Raw genomic sequence first — 24,878 nt, forward strand, 5'->3', positions numbered from 1 at the left:
GAAGTAACTCATGTACCAAAAATATTTGTTCAGAATACTAATGCTGAGTGTTACAGTCCAGATAGTCTTGAATTTGGTGGGATTCAGAATATAGTTCATTTCCTAAAAGCAGTATTTGATGACATTATTCAGGCTTAGCTGGGGAGGAGAATACTGTCACTTTTTTCATTCCTGTCTCTGGCTCAGAAACCGAAAACAACAGAAATGTAAAATTCATTCCAAATGAAAGAGTAACATCTTGGCTATTTTTGGCCATTTGATCTTTCTTTCTTGTACAAGAGTTAATAGAGTTCAACCTGCCCCCTTGTGGGTTCAGTTATCTTTTCCCGTTTTATCGATGATTAAAACTAAAAACTAAAATTAATGTGATTATTTATAAAGATTGCATTTTGTACTTTTAGAATACACAATCATTGTTTGCTAAAACTATTTTTGTAGCAGTAATGACTGTGTGAGTAATGTTTTGTTTTATATGGGATAATTAAACTATGCCTGAACCTCCAGCTGCACTTCTCTGGGCCGTGGCTCAGATTATATTAATATTAATCTACACTTGTTATAAAATGTTATTACCACATTATTATTATTTTTATTTTTTTTAACTCATGACTTTGAAAAACGCTCATATTCAGGACAAAAGTGCCGACCCTCAAATCTTGGTGTGACAACATGTTCCAAAAATATTAACATATTACCTTCTCTATTTATGATTAATAAATGCATTAGAAACTGTGCAACAAAGCTGTTTTTAATCCTATGGCATGTTTTACTCTATGATATATTTAACTTAAAGTATTCTAAGTATTCAGATTAAAGGTCTCAGATTGTGGCAAGTGACAGAATATGTTACAAAATACTAAATACAAGTCTTCTTCCCAACACCACATTTTTCAAAGTAAAATCCAAACACTTTAAACAATCGTCTTATATGGTTAAAAAGGTGCAACATAAATCAAACTATATCCTCTGTTTTCCTCTTATCTCAAACCAACTTAAAGGCGGTATGGACGATTTTTCGGCGATTTGAGAACGCAGGCGGAAGTGCGCATGCCACTCCCCCGTGCGGACTGATACAACACACACGTGCGTTTGTTTATTAGCGCGATGGATCGCATCGCATCTCTTGTCTCCCGTAGATTTCAGTCCACTTCTGCGTCAGCTCGAACTTTTCTCCGTCTTCATTTTGCCCCGTAAACTGAGGGAACTATATTATGATAGATCCATGCGCTTAGGCACGCGGAAACATGGGGACGAGCCTGATGTGGCTGCAGGTGAGCGATAGGTGCGTTTTATGATTGATACGTGGCAGGACAAATGATTTATCCACGCCACGAGGAAATATGATAAAAAAAATTGCTGAAAAAAATCGTCCATACCACCTTTAACTCATTTCACACCTCAAATCCTCAAATCCTCAAATCCACTCTTACACTCTGCATTGTTCTATCCAGTTCCAGAATGATAAATACAAGAGCGCTGTCGTAGCAACTGACAATTAGCAACAAAACATCAGTCCTACAAACGCCGCCTGCACCAGGAAACAGAAAGCCACGTGTGAATGAAATATCTTGTGTGTTGTACCTCAGATGAAAGACAAGAACAATACTTGTATACTGGAATATACAAATGCTGTATGGCCGTGTTGATTCCATATGAAATCAAGAGCAGCTTTCCGAATACGTTCATTGAATAATAGATCGCGCAGCAGCAGAATCTGGGGAGGTTGTTTACTGCTGTGAGTGGCTTGTACCTCTGAGAGAAGATGTCTCGGTATGGGCTGCCGTGCTGCATGGCGATGCCGTAGCCGCGGTCCGGGGCGCTGTTACTGACGGTGTAGAAGGAGCAGTCCTCGTCGTTATTGGCCACGTAATTCAGCACCGCAGAGTCCCACACGAAGCCAAAATGGGCGAACTTCACCTGCAGAAAGAAAATAAACTGTATGAAAACAGATTTGTAACAGTGAACAATGAACCGCCACGATCAGAGGCTTTTTGTAATATGTTTGGATGTAGTTGGCGTGTCTGTCGCCCTCTGTTGGCAGCAATAGACTCTGTGGAATCTTTGTTGTTTGGGAATGAAGTCATAGTTTAAAATTTGGAGACTGTTTTTTATCGTCGTTCTAATCGTAAAACAGAGTAGGCAAATAAAGCGAGCAATAAAAGTACATTTTACAAACTGCTGACAACAAATCACAGCAGACCAGCGATATTTGCCATTTTCATTTGAGACACCACGTAATGAGATCTAATGTTTGAAATAAAACTTTTTTGTTCATCTTTTTAAATCCACTATATATAACTGCTGCACTCGTGTCACCGCCTTTCTGGCCTGATATTTAGTTGACATTCTAATATTTATTATTGCCAAGTACAGGTTATGTAGCTGATGTGATCAAAAATGTGTTGTGAAATGAAAAACTGTGAATAAACTGCTTGCTAAAATGTTGAAGAAGATATTGATTAACACACAAAACATTCATTCCTTAAAACATACTGTTACCGTAAGTTTACACAAAACACTTAATTGTGGCTCATCCTTTCAATCAATTTCACACATTTTTTACTGATAAAGCACAGATTATGGCTCTTTTTTCCATATAACATAGCGACTTTACTGCAGCTTTACCCTCTGATTTGCTCACATCTTTGTCCTGGACGCCTGCATGCACTGTAAAGAGTCCAAAGCTGCTAACAGTGCTATTCATTCGTGCAAAACATACTTATTTATTCCCCAGGTGTTAAAATGTGTGGGCTGAACAATACAGAAGTCACATTTGTGCGCGGTCACCTTCAAGAACGAATCAGCCGCGCAGCAGCATTTCATGGACATGAGGCATTGTTATGAACTTGGATCATTAACTTGTTTGAGAGGAAACAAGACACTCCTCAAATAGGTTCATATTCAAGGATTCGATGATGATTATGAATCTCAGATGGAAAACGACAAGGTTTTTGAAGGAAAATATCCAAACAACCAACACTACCTGAACCAGACGATTGTTTGTTGAAGATTTGAGCCATATTGATCTTATTTTAATTCTTTCAAATGACACCAATCAAGTCTTTGGGAATGAATAATGCTGCCACATTTTTATCATGATTGTGTAAAAAATAATTCCACCTCGGTTCATGTGTGCTGACAGAAAAGACCCATGAACAAGTCGACAAATTGAAAAGGAAAATTCTACCATAGAATATAGTGTATAATGTGACATATTTCACTAAAACAGTTAAAATAAAAATATTCAAAATGTCACAACTCTTTTAGTGAAACGCTCCTATTCTCCTTGCTTTACAACACTAGAATTTCCCCATTATGGTACAAATAAAGGTTCTCTTATCTTATATCTTATGTTATTCAAAGGGGTCTTTCTGACAAATAAGAGCTAAGCACCTTACCTCGTTCCAACACAAAACAGTATCAACCATTTTCATCTTCCTTGGTATTTTTCATGAAGTTACCCTGACATGATCAGAATTCACGACCCAAGCTGACGCAACGCAACGACACAAGTTCTTATGCAAAGGAGGAAAAAATAACCCCAGACATTTTCGATAAGTGCGCTCTGAAATTGTTAGACATCTAAATACAAATGTCTCTGAGGGTTAAGCCACCACCGAGCAATAGCCATAAAAAAAGTTGTGTGGAGGGTTTTTCGGAGGCTTTTCTTGTTTTTATCACACACTCGAATCATGAGTTAACCTGCTGCAATCACACACAACTTTTATAGTCCCAGCGAGCCTTCAAGCGCTTTAATTCGCAAGTGTATGTTCGCTATAAAAATATAAGGAAGTGCTTTTTATTCCTGCTTTTGTTTCGACTCTGAGAACTCCAGCAGAATACAAAAGGATAGAATTGGACGCACATAAACAGCTCCATGACCAAGGTTGTGACAAGGTAATTAATAGCTAACCATTTTCTAGTTGTGATTCATTAAATGTGCCACGCCGGCTTAACACAGTAACGCGAAGCATTAGCGGAGCCAACTTGAATCCTAATGACACCGTCGTAGCTTGTTCTGTATTCATTTTTGTATTCATCTTTTTGCACGTGTGAAATCAAAAAATGAATGCTAACTCCGCACCACCGTGTCACCTCCATAGCTCAAGCTTCACTCTCATTTCCAACGGAGAAGATCAGAGGAGAGGGTAGAGGGGATTTGATTTGTAGTTTGTGCGGGGTTGGGTCATATTTATACAGATTTGTTTTATTTTAATTGTTCCCAAAACAAACAATGATGTCATTTGTAGCTTGAAATATATGCAAATCAATTTAATTTCTACTAATGCATGTTTTTATTCCCACAGTGCCCACCAAACCAAATGTTGCTTGAGTAAATAAAAATGTATTACCGTAGTTTGCGGACTATACGTTTTGGCCGGGGTGCGACTTATACTCCAGAGCGACTTATATGTGACATTATTCGTGATTTTCACACTGACAACCACAAGAGGGCGCTCTAGGCTCTAAGCGATGCAGAAGAAGAATCAGCACTTCCTCTACCTCTGGAGTTTGTAGAGTTGTTTAGAAGTGACACAGAGGAAGAAGAATTCAATGGATTTAGTGATTTGGGGTAAAACTGATGCTTTGGTAAACTTGTTAGCATGTTCTTCATGCTATAGTTATCTGAATAACTGTTAATATGTTACGTTAACATACCAGACACTTACCACAGTTCTGTCTGTGCGTCATGTAGCTGAAGGTGTTAGCGTTAGCATACGTACACCTATTCACCATGTTCTCTAGTCTGTTATTATTTTAAATTGCATTTCAAGATGAAACGTCTGTTCTTAGTCTTGGATTTTATAGAATAAATTTCCACAAAAACACAATTTATACCCCGGAGCGACTTATGTATGTTTGTTTTCTTCTCAATTATGCATTTTTAGGCTGGTGCGACTTAAACTCCGGAGCGACTTATAATACGGTAATTGTCTATTGGAAACAAGTAGCACAGGGGGTGTCGAGTTCATCCCAACGAGTAATGGGTTTAAATATTCATCTCCTTCTCCTCGGGTAAGACATCAACATCAGGCATATGCTGTTTGTTTATTTTCAGTGGGACAGTGTACATTTTAATAAATATTAGAATAATAAAAATGTACCCAAATTACACCCCCCTGATGATTTAGACTGCCTAAAAGTCATAGTTCATGTAAACGTCATGCATATCACAGTGTCAATAAGGTAAAAATGCATACATACATCAGCACCCAAATACACAATTATATTTATATCACTATACAATTGGAATAAAGCAATACTTTTTAGAGTTCACATTGTTGTTGTTTGATGAGTCACTTTTTAGTATTACTTTAAGAGACTGAAATGATAGTGCAGTCCCCTCTAGTATATACTCATCTGTTAGACTGGACAGTGATAAAGGAGGAAAGAGGAGGTGGCGCTTAACCATGTAATGTTGTATAAAGTACAATACACTAAACAAATATGATGCCATGTGAGGAGTATATATTTGTGTAAAAAATCTTTGTGATTTTAATGCATTTTTCCTGCTGTGTGAAGCACTTTGAATTGCCTTGTGTATGAAACGTGCTCTACAAATAAACTTGCCTTGCCTAAGATGTAACTGAGATGATCCAGAACAGAGGGACATTCTGTCTTGTACTTTCAGTGCTTGGTCACATAATTATTCCAGGTTTTATGGTTGACTGGTGTGCATTGGACCAATTGGTGAGACAGTACAAAAAAAATCAGAAAATAAAAAATATAAGTTCAATGTATAACCCTCTATACATGTTTTATAATGATGTAAAATAGAATATAATTAAGGTGACGCACATATCACAAATCACACCAACATATATTGTTCAGACCAGTGACATGGAACCACGGATATATCGAATGTGAAGAACTTCCAGGATCAACCTCAACCACCAGTTCATATTCAACAAATAAATACTTGAACAAAAACTGCAGCTAAATAATAATAAGACTTCATATATGTTTCAAAATCCATCAGATCATTATTGGAGAACAAAGTGTACTGTAGTAGCATGGCACAGGGAACATTTTGGCAGAATGTGACTCACTGCTGGGACTGAACTCATTACTCCCCTCTTTGATTTTGAAGATGAACATAATGACTTGTTCATAATGACAAAATCGTGGTAGCTCTATTAAAGTAATTTGTACAGCAATGGTGGTCTTAAGCAGGAGAAAGTGTCTCAATCTTTTCATACAGCGTGGTCATGGAAGCACCGGGTGAAATATGAATAAAATGTACATTAAGGGCCCTGGCGTTGTCCCCTGTGGTACTCCTTGTCATAATGCTCGTTTACTGTACATTGCAGTCTTGAAATGGTGACTTAAACAAATGATTTATCTTAGTAAAACTATTATTCACATTATTAGTATGAGAACAGTTGTATACAAGGAGGAAACCTAAGAAAACAGAGAGAGAATATGCAAAAAATGCCCCATTGTTCTGAGAATCAAACGTACAGCCTTTTTTTTTACTGTGTTTTTATGTATGAACTACTTTAATCTCAAACACTTTCAGTTTTTTTATTTTACAAAACAGTAGCTTGTCAGTTAACCCAACATTGGACTGGAGCGCTCTGTATATTTCCAGTTCGCCCTTGGCTCAGATGCCAGTTTTACGGTTACCATTATCGAAAATAAAAGGTCAAAAGGTTTACACACTCAACAATGACTAATTACAAGGCTTCAATCTCACATCTATAAGGGTTGGTACACGCTCTTGATTAGCCTATTCATAACTCGGAATTTCTGATCGCGAATGTCAACGGCTATAGAAGAAAATGCAGCGGAAGATTACAGAGTTCAAAAGTCTTTACGGACCAGCCGCGTTGCTAAGTGAACGATAGTACAAGTATTGAAGGTCGCATCTAGTAATTATATATAACACTATGGTAAATTCACCGTTTTGGAAAGAATCATCCTAACCAACAAAGTTTGTAATTGTGTTGAATAATGGCACCGCTTTCCAAAGCCATTGCGAAACGCTGATTTTACTTCTGTTTACTTACATGTCACATAAACGCAAAGAAGATTTATAGTCTGGTCTCCGCCCACCTCTTCAGGATCACAAGGTCAAACTCATCGCAATTTCGGTTTGTTTATTTCGGCAATGCAGGGGAATCACACAAGCTCGTTGGTCATCTGTAGAATTTAGAGCAAAACCAAACGTCTCTCAGTTCAGATTGACAGCTTTCGTTGATTTGTGATTGATAAGGCGTCAAATATGTTCTGTCACAAATGAAGCCTGTGTAAATTCAGCCTGGAAGACCCTACTCCACCCAATCTACGTCCACTGCACCCAATCTACGTGCACCGCAACACGCTAACCCTCGTGCAGTTTCGATTCGGCCGTTTCAGACCGTACTGCGACCCACCACGTCGCCTTCTCCTCCTCTGCATCCCTCACATCGTCCTCATCATCCTCTCTAGCCTCTTCCCCATATCTACCACCACCAGTCTCCAGGACCCGGGGGGACACTTCTAATGCAATTCTATCATGGAGCGCCCATAATCGCGACGTCTCCTGCCGGGGTCTGAGCGCCAAATATCCCACGTAATAAAGCTCGCTAAACAGTTCTGCGTTCGAGTCTCCAGGGTGAAATAAACCACACAAAAACAAATGGGAATATCACACAAAACAAATGGGAATATCACACAAAACAAATGGGAATATCACACAAAACAAATGGGAATATCACACAAAACAAATGGGAATATCACACAAAACAAATGGGAATATCACACAAAACAAATGGGAATATCACACAAAACAAATGGGAATATCACACAAAACAAATGGGAATATCACACAAAACAAATGGGAATATCTGTGGCTGGAGTGAAACTTCGGAACTCATTGGATTATAATTTAAGAAATCACCTAATCTCTATACATTTAAAAAACAGTTTAAAGCAATAACAATCAAATCATATGAATTAAATAAATAAATACATACAAATTGAAAAAAAAATAAAAACCATTGAAGTGTGGCATGTCGTAAATGTAAAACAAAATGTGTTCAGAACCATCTGATTTATTTCTTCTCTCTGCTCCTTTTTGATTGTGATTTCACTAGCAAGGACCACGCCACAACAATGGAATACGAAATAATGTTTATTGATAAGTCATGATGGGTCGATGAGAGATCGATGAGAGCTCGATGAGATGAGAGAGCTCGATGAGATGAGAGAGAGAGAGCTCGATGAGATGAGAGAGAGAGAGATATCGAGAGAGCGAGAGAGAGAGAGCGAGAGAGAGAGAGCGAGAGAGAGAGATCGAGAGAGAGATATCGAGAGAGAGCGAGAGAGAGCGCGCTAGAGCGATATCGAGAGCGGGAGCGAGAGAGATCGATGAGATGAGAGAGAGAGATCGATGAGATGGCTGGGTAGAGACTCAGGATGGGGGCTCTGTCTCGGGTAATCAGCCCAGCCGATTCAGAACCCCCAAAATGATTTAAACGAAGGAAGTTGATCTGCATCTTGACGTAAGCCTGGCTGAAAATAATGTTACGAGTGACACGGGGGAAGAGGAGCTGGATAGCCAAGCACTCTTGAAGAGGAGCTGGATGAAATCGAAAGCAGTCCGTCCGTTACTGAGACGAGGGTTAATTCTGGTACATTTGAATAGTGTTTTAGAGTTTGTGGTCGTCGACGGAAGCAGATGGAGAATGAGATGCAAGAGTGATAGGATTGAACGGACAGTCGATAGAACTGGATTTATGGTGGAGTCTCCTTGCTCCGGAGTGGAGAGCGAGATGTTTGCGTGGATTTAGGAGTTGACGAGCTGCGGGTAGCAAAGAAGTCAATATGAGCGATGAACGAGGGAACTTAATTGAGATGAATGAGATTGAGAATGAGAGGAATGAAAGATATGAGGGTAGTAGTATTGAGGAGTAGGAATTGAAGCGATCGTAGAGCGTCGGATTTGGGACGGTGCATCGAGAGTAGGAGTTGGTCAATTACGGTGGCTTGAGTATGAGCAATGCAGGAGACGGATTGATAGAGGGGAATAGACTGAGTATTATGAGTTGCGCATAATAAGATATCCCTTATTGATCTACTAGAGAGGTGTAGAATAAGCCTTCTGACTGATCAAACCCCCAAAATGTCCAGAACGATAGTAGGGTATAATTCTGGCATTATGTGAATGCCTGGTAGAGGAGACTAAGCGCCTGAGGACCATGTAGTACGCACGGCAGCTGGAATGGGTTGGAAGGGGCCGGAGCGCTCCGGGCGGTCTCCAATGCACCGACCGATGCGCGGTGGGATAAGGTGCACGTTGAAAGATGTTTCTTCTGAAAAGAAGGAGGGAATGTGAGATGGATGAGCATCCCGGTGCCCGGTGACTGTTCCGGAGAGAGACTGCTTCCCGGTGCCCGATGAGACCCTGGTGAGGACACAGAAAAGCTTGAGTGGGATGTGGGATGAATGGGGAAGGGGTCGAATGGTTTGGATGAATGGGGAAGGGGAGGGGGGGGGGGGAATAGAGCGGGATGAGTGATTAAGGGAGGGATGAATGAAGAGTCGAAAGATCGAGTGGAGAACGGACTCTGTGCGAGCAGAGGGTCGAAGGAGAGACTGTTGAGAACCAGAGGGGCGTATCCCGGTGGCTCTGTGGTAGACGTCCCTGTGCCCGGTGGCTCAGAGAAAGGCTCTGGGAAATGAATACATGGATTGGGGCGAGCATGAGGATGCTGCCGTGGGTCGGGGCGAGCGCGTGGGCGCGGCTGCTGATGAGATTTGTGCTTGGAGTGAACATGTTGCCGGCGGGGCTCTTAGCGAGCGTGTGGCTGCGGGGCGGGGCTCTGAGCGAGCGTGTGGCTGCGGGGCGGGGCTCTGAGCGAGCGTGTGGCTGCGGGTGGGGCTCTGAGGATGCGGAAAAGCTTGAGTGGGATGTGGGATGAATGGGGAAGGGGTCGAATGGTTTGGATGAATGGGGAAGGGGAGGGGGGGGGAATAGAGCGGGATGAGGGATGAATGGAGGGATGAATGGCTGCTCTGGGGCGAGCGTGGCTGCTCTGCTCTGGGGCGAGCGAGGATGCTCTGGGGCGAGCGTGGCTGCGACGCTCTGGGGCGAGCGAGGATGCTCTGGGGCGAGCGTGGCTGCGACGCTCTGGGGCGAGCGAGGATGCTCTGGGGCGAGCGAGGATGCTCTGGGGCGAGCGAGGATGCTCTGGGGCGAGCGAGGATGCTCTGGGGCGAGCGAGGATGCTCTGGGGCGAGCGAGGATGCTCTGGGGCGTGCGTAGATGCTCTGGGGCGTGCGTAGATGCTCTGGATGCTCTGGGGCGAGCGTAGATGCTCTTGATGCTCTGGGGCGAGCGTAGATGCTCTGGATGCTCTGGGGCGAGCGTAGATGCTCTGGGGCGAGCGAGGATGCTCTGGGGCGAGCGAGGATGCTCTGGGGCGAGCGAGGATGCTCTGGGGCGAGCGAGGATGCTCTGGGGCGTGCGTAGATGCTCTGGGGCGTGCGTAGATGCTCTGGATGCTCTGGGGCGAGCGTAGATGCTCTGGGGCGAGCGTAGATGCTCTGGATGCTCTGGGGCGAGCGTAGATGCTCTGGATGCTCTGGGGCGAGCGTAGATGCTCTGGATGCTCTGGGGCGAGCGTAGATGCTCTGGGGCGAGCGTGGGCGAGCGTGGATGCTCTGGGGCGAGCGTGGATGCTCTGAGGCGAGCGTGGATGCTCTGGGGCGAGCGTGGATGCTCTGGGGCGAGCGTGGATGCTCTGGGGCGAGCGTGGATGCTCTGGGGCGAGCGTGGATGCTCTGGGGCGAGCGTGCTGCTGGCGGGTTCTGAGTGAGCTGTAGTTGTAACTGAGCTGTAAGTTGTGACATGTGGGTTGGCTGAGGGCTGTAGCTGAGAGTAGTAGCTCGGAGCTGTAACTGAGCTGTAGCTGTAATTTGAGCTGTTGAGCAATTGAGCTGTAAATTGAGCTGTTGAGCAATTGAGCTGTAAGTTGAGCTATTGAGGAGCTGTAGCTGTAAGCTGAGCTATTGAGGAGCTGTAGCTGTAAGTTGAGCTATTGAGGAGCTGTAGCTGTAAGTTGAGCTATTGAGGAGCTGTAGCTGTAAGTTGAGCTATTGAGGAGCTGTAGCTGTAAGTTGAGCTATTGAGGAGCTGTAGCTGTAAGTTGAGCTATTGAGGAGCTGTAGCTGTAAGTTGAGCTATTGAGCTGTAGCTGTAAGTTGAGCTATTGAGCTGTAGCTGTAAGTTGAGCTATTGAGCTGTAGCTGTAAGTTGAGCTATTGAGCTGTAGCTGTGAGCTGAGCTATTGAGCTGTGAGCTGAGCTATTGAGCTGTGAGCGGAGCTATTGAGCTGTGAGCTGTGCGTTGAGCTGAGAGATGAGAGTTGCGTTGAGCCTGCGCGTTGAGCCTGCGCGTTGAGCCTGCGCGTTGAGCCTGCGCGTTGAGCCTGCGCGTTGAGCTGCAAGGCGAACATGGTAAGATGAGGTAGCATGAAAAGCCAGAGCTGGGGAATTTTTTTTAATTTTTTTTTTTACTTAAGGTAATATGCGAATGAGATGATGAGAACCTGCCGCAATGCTAGAAACAGAATCTTTGAAGATACCTGTGGCTAACATGTGGCGGCGAAGCCAGACAGCTGAATGTGACATGAAAGTAATTTAGTGGAAGCATGAATTGTGAGCCTACGAGGTGTGAAGGTTGCATGAGAAAAGAAAAGGAAGCTTGAGAGTTCACGTGAGAAGAGTAGGACCGATGAACAGCATGAACAGAGGGCGAAAGAAAGATTAGCTTAAGCCAGAATGATAGTGGATGGTAAAGAGCCAGCGCAGAGAAGATGGTACGTTGATGGTACGTGCAGTAAAATGTAGGTACAGAGGAGGGATAGAGGAAAGCATGTTGAGGGAGTCGAGTGCAGCTGCAGCAAAGGTGATAAGAATTGATGAGGAAGTTTGAGAAAAGAGGGAGCATTTGAACTCAACATTGTTAAGACAAGCTGGGACATTGCAGAGTCCCTATGAACGTTGTTTAATCTGGCTTCAAATTGAGTTGTACAACTTGGCTCCCGCCACCAGGGGGAGCTGAGAGGTCGCACTGCGGCCCGTGGAGCAATGGTGACGTCATCAACTGCGCGCCTCCGGACGGACGTGGAACCAGGAAGTGAGGCTGACGAAAACATGGATATTTATTGACGTAGCGTCTGAAAGAAATGTCCACCGGCTTCGGCCCGGTGCGCCCGCTGCGGTACGGTCTCTGTTGTCCACCTGAGTGGAGACGCGCGCCTGGCGCAGCACACGGAGCGCAGCACACGAAGCGCAGCACACGAAGCGACGCACGGAGCGCGCCGGCCGGCGCGGGAGCCGTGCCCCGCTCCGGAAGCTCGGATAGCGCCCGGTTAAAATGAGGGGCAGAGAGCGAGAAGGAGCGCGCGTGGGTCCAGGCCGTTGCTGTGGAGTGGAGGTCGGTGTACTGTGTGGACGCCCGGAGGTGACATGGAGTGTCCCGGAGGTGGGGTCCGTGAGAGACGCAGGTGCGGAGGAGCTGATGGTGTTTGGAGCTGTGGAATCGCGCTGGGTGAGTCCTCGGGGGAACTGACCGACTGAATATTTCAGACTGAATTGCTCAGATTAGGAACGGATCAGAATCTGAGGAAATGGCTCATGGTTGTTTGAATGAACGCGCTGTACTGAGTGTCTCTCTGTCGAGAGAGCAGAGACAACACGAGATGCTGGGATTGGCCTTTGCATATATAGGCCTTCTGGGTAATAAGAGGCGTGGTTAAAGAGTGGAGGTGTGGTTGCTGGGGAGGTAAGAGGTTGAGGCGTGGTCCTGCTCCCGAATCTAAGTTAGCGATTACATCTCCAACTACACGGTTTGAAGGTTTAATCCACCTGCCAATCACATCAATCAGAATTGAGAGCTAAAACCAGGGTACTTTTCTATACTACACAAAAACATGGATTACATGTTTTTGTGTAGTATAGAAAAGTACCCTGGTACCTATAGAAACAGTTTGTAGACTTGGCCGGCCAGAGAACACTCACATCCATGTTAGAATTTGAACGCAACCTATATATTGAAGCAGAACCAGCATATTCCTTTGTTTTGTTGTTTTCCACAGCGACTTGATTCCGACCGCAACAAAGTAGACAAAGGATGTAAAAATCAAGCAGTGTTTATTTGCGTTTCTTGGAGTTTTTTCCCCCCCAATTCAGCACAAGTGCAAGACATGAAACTTTCCAATTATTTAGTCCAACTCGCCCTGTGAGGGTGTCGGCAGGTTTGAAGAGGTCCTTCTAACCCAGTCCTGTTCAAACACCTCGACATCAGAGTCAGACTTCAAAACGGCTAAACTACTCCAGGCTGCGTGCTCCTCTCCTCCCCCCCCGCTCTCCCCCCTCCTCCCATTGCTCCATGCTGTCAAAACACCAGAAGAGAAATATAGTAGACTCTTCATCTCGCTCCTTCGTACAAAATCAAAACTCTCTTGGTCCACAAACTGACGCAGGATTACAAATAGTAGGTTTAAAGGAGGCTGGTAACAAACTGGCTCGTGCGCTCTGAGCATAAGTCGAAGAGGTGCGAGAATACATCGGAGGGCTGACTTTGAAGAGGTTGTCGAAAGGAGTAGGATGAAGATATGAATACTTAAAAGGATTTTTTTTTTTGCATGTTGGAGGAGGCTGATGTGTCCTTAACATATTCTACCAACATGAATATTTGAAAAGCTAGTGCAGCAATAGCATGGCAATATGACGGTAATGGCATGATGACTGTGGGATAATAAAGACATATTGCATATTACATGTGCTTCAATTACCAATAGATTCATAAGCCTATTTCTTTACCATTTAGAGTCTTCATAGTGGGTCAGGACAAGAATTACCATGCATGAAATTAAAAAGAAGGATAATTGCTTCGTTACAATGCAATTTCAAACCTGTCCTGCTCATACTGGGCTGTAATGTAAAGCGCACCCAAAAACGTTCTTTTTCCCCTTTTCGAGCTCGAGAAGAACCTAAATTATTTATTATAAGTGAGTTTTAGATTTATTGACTTGATTTATTGGCTCAAAATAAATCAATAAATGAAATGGAAAAAAAGCAATTACCGTATTTTCGGGACTATAAGTCTCACCTTTTTTCATAATTTTGGCCCGGGTGCGACTTATACTTATATGCTTATACTCTGGTGCGACTTATATGTGATATTATTTGTTATTTTCACACCATTTCATACTCCAGTGCGACTTATATATTTTTTTCTTCTCTATTATGCATTTTTTGGCTGGTGCGACTTATAGTCCGGAAAATTCGGTAAACAGGACTTCACACTGCTTTATTATACAATTGACATAATAAATATAATTAAATACCTCACATCAGACATTATGGGTGCAGACACCACATCAAAATAGGATGCTATAAATGGAACAAATTTGTTTGTTAAGTTTTTAAGGTTTTTGAGGAAGGTGACAGCTCCTCAATACAAAGTAAGAAATATATCATCTTAAAAACAAAAAACGCAAAATAATAAAATCAGACATAATTCATAGGGTAATAAACAGGACAAAACCAGGACTGCATCAACCTGTACTAGGGTGAACGTCCTTCATGACTTACAGACCTTTTGAATGGTCCAAAATGGTTAATTTCACATTTACTCTTCACTTAAAGGAGCAATGGAAGACCATACGTGATCATTTGTATTCAAAATGTTCCACACGTAAGAGATATTACACAATCCGACATGCTGTAGATCATATGATATCATTCCGAGATCATCTGTAGAATTAATTTGTCTTTATCTTCAATAAGAAAGTTGTAAACTATTACACATTAATAAGAGCGCACCCTCCTAGACATGCCACGGCGAGACGTCCATTTTTAACACATTCCACGAGCAACAATTGACGCCGAGAGCAAAGTGAATTTTGATGAAAAGATTGGGCAAACGAACCGCGCCTCACTTTCCCAACCGCCGTCCATGATCAACATTTTAAAAAGCCAGATCTTTGCTCGCAGCCTAATTGCCTGGTTTTCGCCGCAGCCCGCCGCACCGTGCACCGCCGGCGTTCTCCTCCATCACTCTCCCCTGGCTTGGATTTGTCAGATTTTGATAGATGAGAGCAAAGTCGAGGCAGATAGCGAATTCAAACACTTCCAAATCTCAAAGCGCAAGTGCGGAATAACTCGGAAGTTCGCCCGATTTATAAACATTAAACGGCGCGGTCCCCCACCTCCCACCTTGGCATCGCGCGGAACGTGTACATACGCCAGTCTATGGGCTTTATTTGACGAATCAGGAGCGCATTTAAATGAAGAGCCGCGCTCCCAAGCCGAGCGGTCCCAGCTGCCTGCACCAGCCAGCGCTCCGCAGCTATGTGTAGATGTGAATAAAAATAAGATTAGGTGCAGGTAAATCAATCTCTGCCCAGGCCGTCGTGCATCAGACCCGCATTGAAAGCCACGGCGGGTTGTTTCGGGACACTTTTGGATACAGTTATCGCATGGGAGGAGCGCCAATGACAAATACAAAGATTGAAGGAGTTGATGTTATAAGTATTCTTTTTTTTTTTTTTTTACTTCAGGAATAGTGGGAGAGTGAGTTGGAGATAATATGCGAGTGTAAAGAGAATACGGTTCGCGTTTTCCGTGGGGTTTTGGAGAGTATAGTTAAAAATGATCCTGAAATAAGAGTAATGTTGCCTTAAAATGATGTCATTAAAATACAAATACAATGGTGGTCGAGGAAAGTAAAAGTACTAAGCGTTTAAAAAGGGTATTCTAACGGTAATAGTAATTTTCCGTAGGTGTATTAAAAGACGTTCGTCCAGTTGAGAGACAAACACAATAGGACGTATCAGAGTAGGAATTAGATGACCAATGAAGGACATATTATAATAAGTACAATAATAATGTTAAAGCTGAGGTACTTGATTTACACACCGCAAAAGGAGGAAGTATGTCAAGCTGTGGTTTCTAGCTCACGACAATCACTGTTTTATAAGAGTATTTAATTATTTTATTTATTTTTTGACAGTGAAGTGAAACTGGGGTGGACCACTCAAGCGCAGCCAATCAGAGCGCTGCTTTCAGTTCTTACTTCTGGCTTGACAAGAAAGAAAATACCTTCTGCTTATTATTAGCAGCAGAAACTTGCACCAGGCTAATTTGTTTGTCCCGCTTTTACATTATACTCTTTGGAGGAAAAACACAAAATGTAAACCAGTCATGTAGCGTAGCTTTAATATGACTTCACATCAGATATACTGTAAACAACAAGGGAGGGTTAGTTTCGGTGTCATTGTAACGATACAGCTCGTGTTATTAAGCCGAGTCCATTGTTTCCTTATTCATTATTTGTTCTGTGTTTTACATCGTTGCTCCATGACATTAACAGCAGTCCATCCACTCCCGTGCATATTAAGATGTTATGGAGATCTTCTCTGGTGCAGTATGTGTGGGATAATTTGTCTTCTAATAACGTCGTCGTATTATTCACTTGTAGCTCTTCTACATTCCACCACCCACTCTTTCACCGTATATATATATATATATATATATATATAAATAATGCATCACAAAGTTAAACCAGCAATTTTTATAGTCATATTAAAAGTACATTTCCCGCACAATCCGTGACATTTAGGCAAAACATTCATATGTTTAGGCGAAAAAAAAAGGTAATTCACTTTATGAAATGTAGAACTCTATAGAAAGATGTTTCACAAAGGACCATGCGAGCCCCCACAAGAGGCGGCCTGGAGATTCACCGCAGCCCACCTTTAGTGAGATGGCGTTGTGTGTCCGAGAATACGTGGAAAATACGTGGTCTTCAGTCAACACTCAGAGAACATCCCACTCAAAAGAAGAAATGGCTCTGGTCAAAACACAACTTTCACCCATTTATAGAGGCGTTTTAAGATTAAAATATGACTTTTATTGAGATATAACGGCATGTGTGGGTTGAATATGAATGTGTGTGTAAAGTGTACATTTAAATGTGGCCAATGGAATAGTGCAATAATATGGACTGTATCATAATGTGTCACGACATGTCATTTTTATTTTTTATTTTTTTTAACTTCCAGTAATCTGTCCTTTCCTACTGTTCTACTGCGTTGTAACAGCGAAATTTCCCCTTGTGTGGATATTAAAGGATTATCTTATCTTATCTTATAATGTGGGAGGTGCAATAGTCTGGACTGTGCAATCATGTGACATGTGCAATGTGACGACTGTGCAAGGAATGGGCAGTGAAATAATGTTAATCGTGGAATGTGAGATTTGTACAACGATGTGGCTGGTGCAGTGATGTAGACTGCATAATGTATTTTTTGTATATGAAATCTCTGTTCTGTCATTGGTCCGTTTGAGACTCCACCCCTTGGAACAACGAATGGAAATTAGCCGGTGTGTTTACATTATTGTTGTGTCATGTCTGTTCATTAACATGTTCTGTCACGATAAAAATAAAATAAAAAAAAGAAACGCTCAAGCTCGTTGTATTTTTTGAGCTCTTTTACAGGATTGTGAACTTGCAGCAAAAAGTACTTCTTACGATCAATACAACGTACAATCAAACACTATCGTTTCTGACGGTTTCCCTCCTCTACCGCCGCGCTGCCTTTGGTGTGCGTCTCGGTTTTCTGATCTCAGACAAATTAGCAAAATTGGCTGGCCTCGCCGTCCCCATCAGTCACATCCTCCTTGTGTTTCTGGCCAAACGGCGCCCGATGAAAGTGGCTCACAGGTGGCTACGTGTTCCTCCACGCTCCCCTGGGACCGCCAAATGACAACTCCTTCCTCCTCCGTTTGTCTCTGTTGTTTAATTACCCTCAGCTGTCATTAGTCTACTTTGTTTCACGATCACAGGGAGGAAAAAAAAAAACAGAAAAATCAAAAATTAATCTCCCCTCGCCATCGTCTATGCAAATCTTTGCTCAGGCCGCGTTCAGCCGATGAGAAATAGGACAGCGCGAGAGAGGAGTAATTGCAGACAGATGTTGGAGCCGGATCACTGAGCTAAAACTAAGATAGCACACTTAATAGAATCCAGCAGAGAAACAATATTATTCCTCTCTCTTTGCTTTTCATCTCCCCTTTGTTCCGCTCTGTCTTTCATGATGAAGTCTTGTGTTACATTTGCTCGCCTCTGAAAATATCAATCACGGCTTCTTTTACGGTTGCTTGTGCGCACAATCTCGCCTAAAATGACTCTCTAATATTTGGCGTAATAGGTCACATGATCCGCTTCGCGCAAGGGTGATGGCAAAGGAATGAAGTGAAGGAGACGGGATGAGGAGGCTGCTGCGGTGAAGACTGGAAGGAGAGTTGAAGAACGTGTATTTGTGTGACAGGCATGTGCGGTGATTGATCGGGACATAACGGTAGCAAGCCGTGATTGGTCGACAGTGACGAGCAGGTGACAGAAAGTAAGAACCGGTGTTTACTGCATTCCACGCCCTATGAATCCGAATCAAAACCAGAATACTTTATTGATCCTCAAGGGAAATGATTCAACTGCTGTAGCTCCAATAAGTGTAGTTGGAGATGTTCATCGCTAACTTGGGTTCGGGAGCAGGACCACGCCTCAACCTCTTACTTCCCCAGCAACCAAACCTCCACTCTTTAACCACGCCTCTAGTTACCCAGAAGGCCTATATATGCACAGGCCAATCCCAGCATCTCTTGTTGTCTCTGCTCTCTCGACCCCACCCTCCCACCCCATGTCTCTATCATCTTCACCTTAACACATAACCATCCATGGAGGGGGGGGTTCTGAATCGGCCCCACAGAGCCCCCATCCTGAGTCTCTACCCAGCCATCTCTCATCGATCTCTCGTCGATCTCTCGTCGATCTCTCATCGATCTCTCATCGACCCATCATCACTATTATCAATAAATATTCTTTCGTATTTCATTGTTGTGGCGTGGTCCTTGCTAGTGAAATATCAGATAACGATACAAAGATACAGAAACACACGGCCAATCGTCGCTATAATCAAACACATTCATAAAATCATTGTCAAGTCTGGGTCAAGTCCTCAGGCTCCTACAGTGCAAGTCCGAGTCCAAGTCTTTGTCCAAGTCATTAAAAGAAGATTTGAGTCATTACAATCTAAAACCCAAGTTTTAGAGTCCCAAGTCCAGGCCGTTTGAGAAGCGTTTCTAATTCTTTCACGGGACTCTTCATTCCAAAGGCCCGATTGTCAACGGTCACGTTTTTATAGCACTTTTCTACCTTTGTGGTGCACTCACTGGTCAGTGGATATGACCGCTCTACCAACGATGTTCATGTTGAGAGCAGGTTTGGAATCGACGACTTTCGTAGGAGCACTGAGCTACTGCCGCCCCAACAAAACCAATCTTTTGAAAATATAATAATAACTAACAGTGACCTGACTTGAGAGATGAAACTACTGTAGTCAAGTCCAAGTCCTTTAGACAGGTTTAAATCTCTGGTAAGATCTTCTAAGTGTGAGAAGTGGGAATCCAAAAACTGTACTCAAGATAATCCCTTAAAAGAATCCAGAATATTTCCACAACAACAACGACAACACTTTTATCTCAAGTATAAGGTACAAAATGAAAATACGTTGATATTGTCATGAAGCTTTACTCAGTTTATAAGTGGGAATAATAATGAAATGTTTTTGTATCAAGCAACATCTAAAAAGAACAGCATCCGGAATAAGAATAAGTTTTCCCAGTCCACACACGTTTGGCTAAAATGGCTTCTCTTTAAAATCCACCTGACCCGCTCCTCATTATGTCTTTATTATATGCCCATGTAAGTTACCGGGAAATATTAAAGTGTTGCCCGGGCGCTTGCGGTCAGTCGACTGATAAAACTTAATGAAGGACTTAAAGATTAAACGAACCTGCTTCAATTTGTCTCCAATTATGTCCGGCCATTTGCTGGAAAACTGCCTCCATCCCGCGTGTTACATTTGCTGCTGAAGAACAACTGTGTGCGGCAGTTTTTTGGCCCAATCCTCGCAAGGAAATGTGTTTATTACCTAATGTGGTTAATTGAGTAAATGAGATACGTTCATCATGTTTATTATTTAAAGAAAAGTACACAGCTGGACGGCTGTTTGGACAGAAGTCGGCGGAATAAGCTGACTTTATACACTGCTGCTTTGAACAGTTTCGAGAGATAATAGACATCATTTACTCATTATGTGGTTGAAAGGATGATTACTCAAATTATGGAAACGGGAAAACAGACAAGCTCAAGCCATCAAAACCACGCCAAACATTCTATGCAAAAAAAAAAAAAAAGAACTTCAACCGGCTTTCGAAATCTAAACATGATTTTGATGTGTCCCTCTTAAACTAGGACTGAATATTTCTCTGGCAAGCGTCGCAATCTCATTTGGGATTTGTTGTAAACGTAGGATTCCATTCAGAGTGTGTTCTAAAAGGGGAGAAGTGCTGGGCTAAAGCGTTTCAGAATATGTTTGCGGAGGTTACGGGGTCTGCACAGTGAAACGTGATACATCGATGCAATTCAAGTGAGGAATCGTTTCATCTAGTTTCATCCAAAGCCGACGCTGCTAATGCTATCGCTAATGCTATCGCTAACGCTGGCGGTTCAAACTGAACTGAAGCACGTGAAAACATTATTATTGACGGACAGACTGTTTGTTTCACTTAAACTTTGGTTGGAGCCGGGGCAATGCTTTTTTTTACTTGCATATTAAGTAGTTTACATGTATATTAAGAAGTTTACATGTATATTAAGTAGTTTACATGTATACTAAGTAGTTTACATGTATATTAAGTAGTTTGTATGTATATTGAGTAGTTTACATATATATTAAGAAGTTTACATGTACAATAAGAAGTCTACATGTATATTAAGTAGTAGTTTACATGTATATTAAGTAGTGTACATGTATATTAAGATGTTTACATGTATATTAAGTATTTTACATGTATATTAAGTAGTTTACATATATATTAAGTAGTTTACATGTATATTGGGAAGTTTACATGTACAGTATATTAAGTAATTTACATATATATTAAGAAGTTTGCATGTACAATAAGAAGTTTACATGTATATTAAGTAGTTTACAAGTATATTAAGTAGTTTACGTGTATATTAAGAAGTTTACATGTATATTAAGTAGTTTACATGTATATTAAGTAGTTTACGTGTATATTAAGAAGTTTACATGTATATTAAGTAGTTTACATGTATATTAAGAAGTTTACATGTATATTAAGTATTTTACATGTATATTAGGTATGTTTACATGTATATTAAGAAGTATATTAAGTATTTTACATGTATATTAAGTAGTTTACATGTATATTAAGAAGTTTACATGTATATTAAGTAGTTTACATGTATATTAAGAAGTTTACATGTATATTAAGTATTTTACATGTATATTAAGTAGTTTACATGTATATTAAGTAGTTTACATGTATATTAAGAAGTATATTAAGTATTTTACATGTATATTAAGTAGTTTACATGTATATTAAGAAGGTTACATGTATATTAAGTAGTTTATATGTATATTAAGTATTTTACATGTATATTAAGTAGTTTACATGTATATTAAGTAGTTTACATGTATTTTAAGTAGTTTAAATGTATATTGGGAAGTTTACATGTACAGTATATTAAGTAATTTACATATATATTAAGAAGTTTGCATGTACAATAAGAAGTTTACATGTATATTAAGTAGTTTACAAGTATATTAAGTAGTTTACGTGTATATTAAGAAGTTTACATGTATATTAAGTAGTTTACATGTATATTAAGTAGTTTACGTGTATATTAAGAAGTTTACATGTATATTAAGTATTTTACATGTATATTAAGTAGTTTACATGTATATTAAGTAGTTTACATGTATATTAAGAAGTATATTAAGTATTTTACATGTATATTAAGACGTTTACATGTATATTAAGTAGTTTATATGTATATTAAGTATTTTACATGTATATTAAGTAGTTTACATATGTATATTAAGTAGTTTACATGTATTTTAAGTAGTTTAAATGTATATTAAGTAGTTTATATGTATATTAAGTAGCCATGCGTTCTCAGACATGAATAATATGGGAGGAAATCAATGCTTTTATAAACAGACGGCTAAAATAACTCTGAACAAACATTATAATGAGTAATTGTTTTTAAAGGCACAGCATCCAACTAAACTGTGTTAATGAACAATTTATTTATTTTTAAGTATTGGTTCAGTATCGACAATAACAAACTATAAAAAACTGGATCAGGATTTTTCCTCAATATAGTTACTATATTGTTTTATCATCATCATCATCATCATCATCATCATCATCATCATCATCATCATCATCATCATATTTAGTTAATTTTGTCAGACCAAAGCATGTCGTTATCTGTTTGTTTGGAAGGATGGAACTACAGTATATGATGCAACTAGTTACATAATCAATTAAACACATATTAATTATGTAAAAGTAGAATAGGTTATTATCCAGTTATTCGAAAACTGGAAGCCGAGTTGAAAGTGTCGGCTGAAGTGTATTTTGTCTCTCGGCTCATGTCTTGTTTAGTTTGAGATCAAGTCTGAGGAGAGGACAGACTGGGAGTGACAGTTGAACAAACAAGAGCAGATTCCGACGGGAGAAGTGGAGATGTCTTAAGAACAAACACTGTATGGCGTGTGCACAGTGGGGCCCCTAAACTCCAGGAGCACGACGGGGGCCCGAATGAGGAGGAGACAACTCCAAACCGCCTGTCACATTCGACAGAGAAGTGCGCGTGAGGTAACCACGGTGACCAAGGTGTCTAAATGTGTTTCATTATGTTAAATCATCATACTTTTTGGGGCCAAGCAGATGCCAGAAAAGTGGTAAATGGCAAGAATTTCTTCATAATACATTATCATCTCAGAACATTTACAGAAATAATGCCTCTTAAACCTGCAGCCTATGTAAGAACACATTCAATATTTCAATCTTGACCCTAAAGAATGAATCTATTTCCTTTGCATGCCCTAAACAAATAGAAGAAGAGGACAAAAACCTTTCAAAACAAAATAAAAACTGGTCAAACACATTGAAATGGAGTTACATGTTAAAGTCTGCTGAGGATACGTGTGGTGTGAGTATTTTGCTTTCGTTTTTTGACACAATGTGTTTGGATCCATTGAAATTCTGTGTCAGCAGCATCAACCCGCATCAAGCAAACTCTCCCAGGTTTCAGAGACACGTGGTGAGGAGAGAGAGACAGTAGGGAGGATATGAGAGAGGAGGAGGAGAGGAGAGGGGGAGAGAGAGGGAGAGAAGCAAGGGGAGAGAGAGGAGAGAGAGAGGAGAAAGGGGAATATGAGTAAGAGAGAGAGGAGAGATTGTGAGCGAGGACCAAGGAGAGAGAAAGAGAAAGTGAGGGAGATAAGCAAGGGAAGGGAGAGGAGAGAGAGGAGAAAGGGGATTATGAGCGAGAGAGAAAGAGAGAGAGGGGAGAGATAGTAAGCGAGGACCAAGGAGAGAGAGAGAAAGTGAGGGAGAGAAGCAAGGGAAGGGAGAGGAGAGAGAGGAGAAAGGGGAATGTGAGAGAGAGAGAGAGAGAGAGGGAGGAGGTATACGCGAGGACCAAGGAGAGAGAGAAAGAGAGAGTGAGAGGAGAAAAGGGGAATGTGAGCGAGAGAGGAGAGATACGGGTGCGAGGGAGCGAATAAGAGAGAGGGGAGTGGGGGAGAAAGAGAGAGAGAGGGGGAGATAGAAAGGGGGGAGAAAAGAGAGCGAGTGAGGTGAGTGAGAAAGAGAGAGAGAGCAAGTGTTGGTTTTGCATGTAGATGTAGTCTGTATGTGAGTGATTTAAGGCTGACACTGGAATGGAAGTGGTCCTATGAGCTTTCCTCCTCTTCTCCCTCCTCCCTCCTCTTCCCTCTTCATCCTCCTCTTCCTCATCCCCCCTCCTCTTCCCACCTCTTCTTCCTCTTCCCACATCTTCCTTCTCTTCTTCCTCTTCCCACATCTTCCCACATCTTCCTCCTCTTCCCTCCTCTTCCCTCCTCTTCTTCCTCTTCCCACATCTTCCTTCTCTTCTTCCTCTTCCCACCTCTTCCTCCTCTTCCCTCCTCTTCTTCCTCTTCCCACATCTTCCTTCTCTTCTTCCTCTTCCCACCTCTTCCTCCTCTTCCCTCCTCTTCTTCCTCTTCCCACATCTTCCTCCTTTTCCCTCCTCTTCTTCCTCTTTCCACCTCTTCCTCCTCTTCCCTCCTCTTCTTCCTCTTCCCACCTCTTCCTCCTCTTCTTCCTCTTCCCACATCTTCCTCCTTTTCCCTCCTCTTCTTCCTCTTTCCACCTCTTCCCTCCTCTTCCTCCTCTTCCCACCTCTTCCTCCTCTTCTTCCTCTTCCCACATCTTCCTTCTCTTCTTCCTCTTCCCTCCTCTTCCCACCTCTTCCCTCCTCTTCCTCCTCTTCCCCCTCTTCTCTGCTCAGCTCATCCACGCTCACTCTGATGGAACCAGAACTCTGCTGTATGTCCAAAATCAGTGCTGCCTTAACAATAAAACTATTATAATATTTTAATGCACGATTTGACACAATCATTTCAGTTATAATGAAACTAAACTAAAAAGAAAAACTCACTTACCCAAAGGTTGGTATTTCATCTTAAATACCCCAAGGAATGTTTCATTCAACTATCATCAAATGGAAGACTAAGACTATCTTTTTTTTTAAAGGGGGATTAAAAAAAAACAATCCGAGATCCAGGTGCCACAATATGAAATCTATATTTTTTATGTGTTTTGAGATGTTATTTCCCTCAATATCAACCACATTGTCATTTCCCACAAAGGTGCTTAGAGTAGCCAACAAAAGAGTTTTACTACGAGACAGAAAACGGCCTCAAAATTGTCTGACTGCTTGTACAACTACCTCTTTG

The 24,878-nt window shown here is 41.7% G+C and overlaps 1 protein-coding gene across 4 annotated transcripts in view; it reads right to left on the minus strand.

Moving 5' to 3' along the window:
• Positions 1-24,878, minus strand: part of grid2 (glutamate receptor, ionotropic, delta 2) — a 788,159-nt gene that overhangs the window by 92,227 nt on the left and 671,054 nt on the right. For all 4 annotated transcript variants that reach the window (XM_072433310.1, XM_072433308.1, XM_072433309.1 and 1 more), the window contains exon 14: positions 1,751-1,917. In XM_072433310.1, coding sequence (XP_072289411.1) covers positions 1,751-1,917 — 167 coding nt within the window. The remainder of the gene's footprint in view (positions 1-1,750; positions 1,918-24,878) is intronic.

The sequence above is a fragment of the Eucyclogobius newberryi genome, unplaced genomic scaffold (assembly GCF_026437365.1).
Source record: "Eucyclogobius newberryi isolate DKJ021-1_F unplaced genomic scaffold, fEucNew1.0.hap1 SCAF_6, whole genome shotgun sequence".
Classification (NCBI taxonomy): Eukaryota; Metazoa; Chordata; class Actinopteri; order Gobiiformes; family Gobiidae; genus Eucyclogobius; species Eucyclogobius newberryi.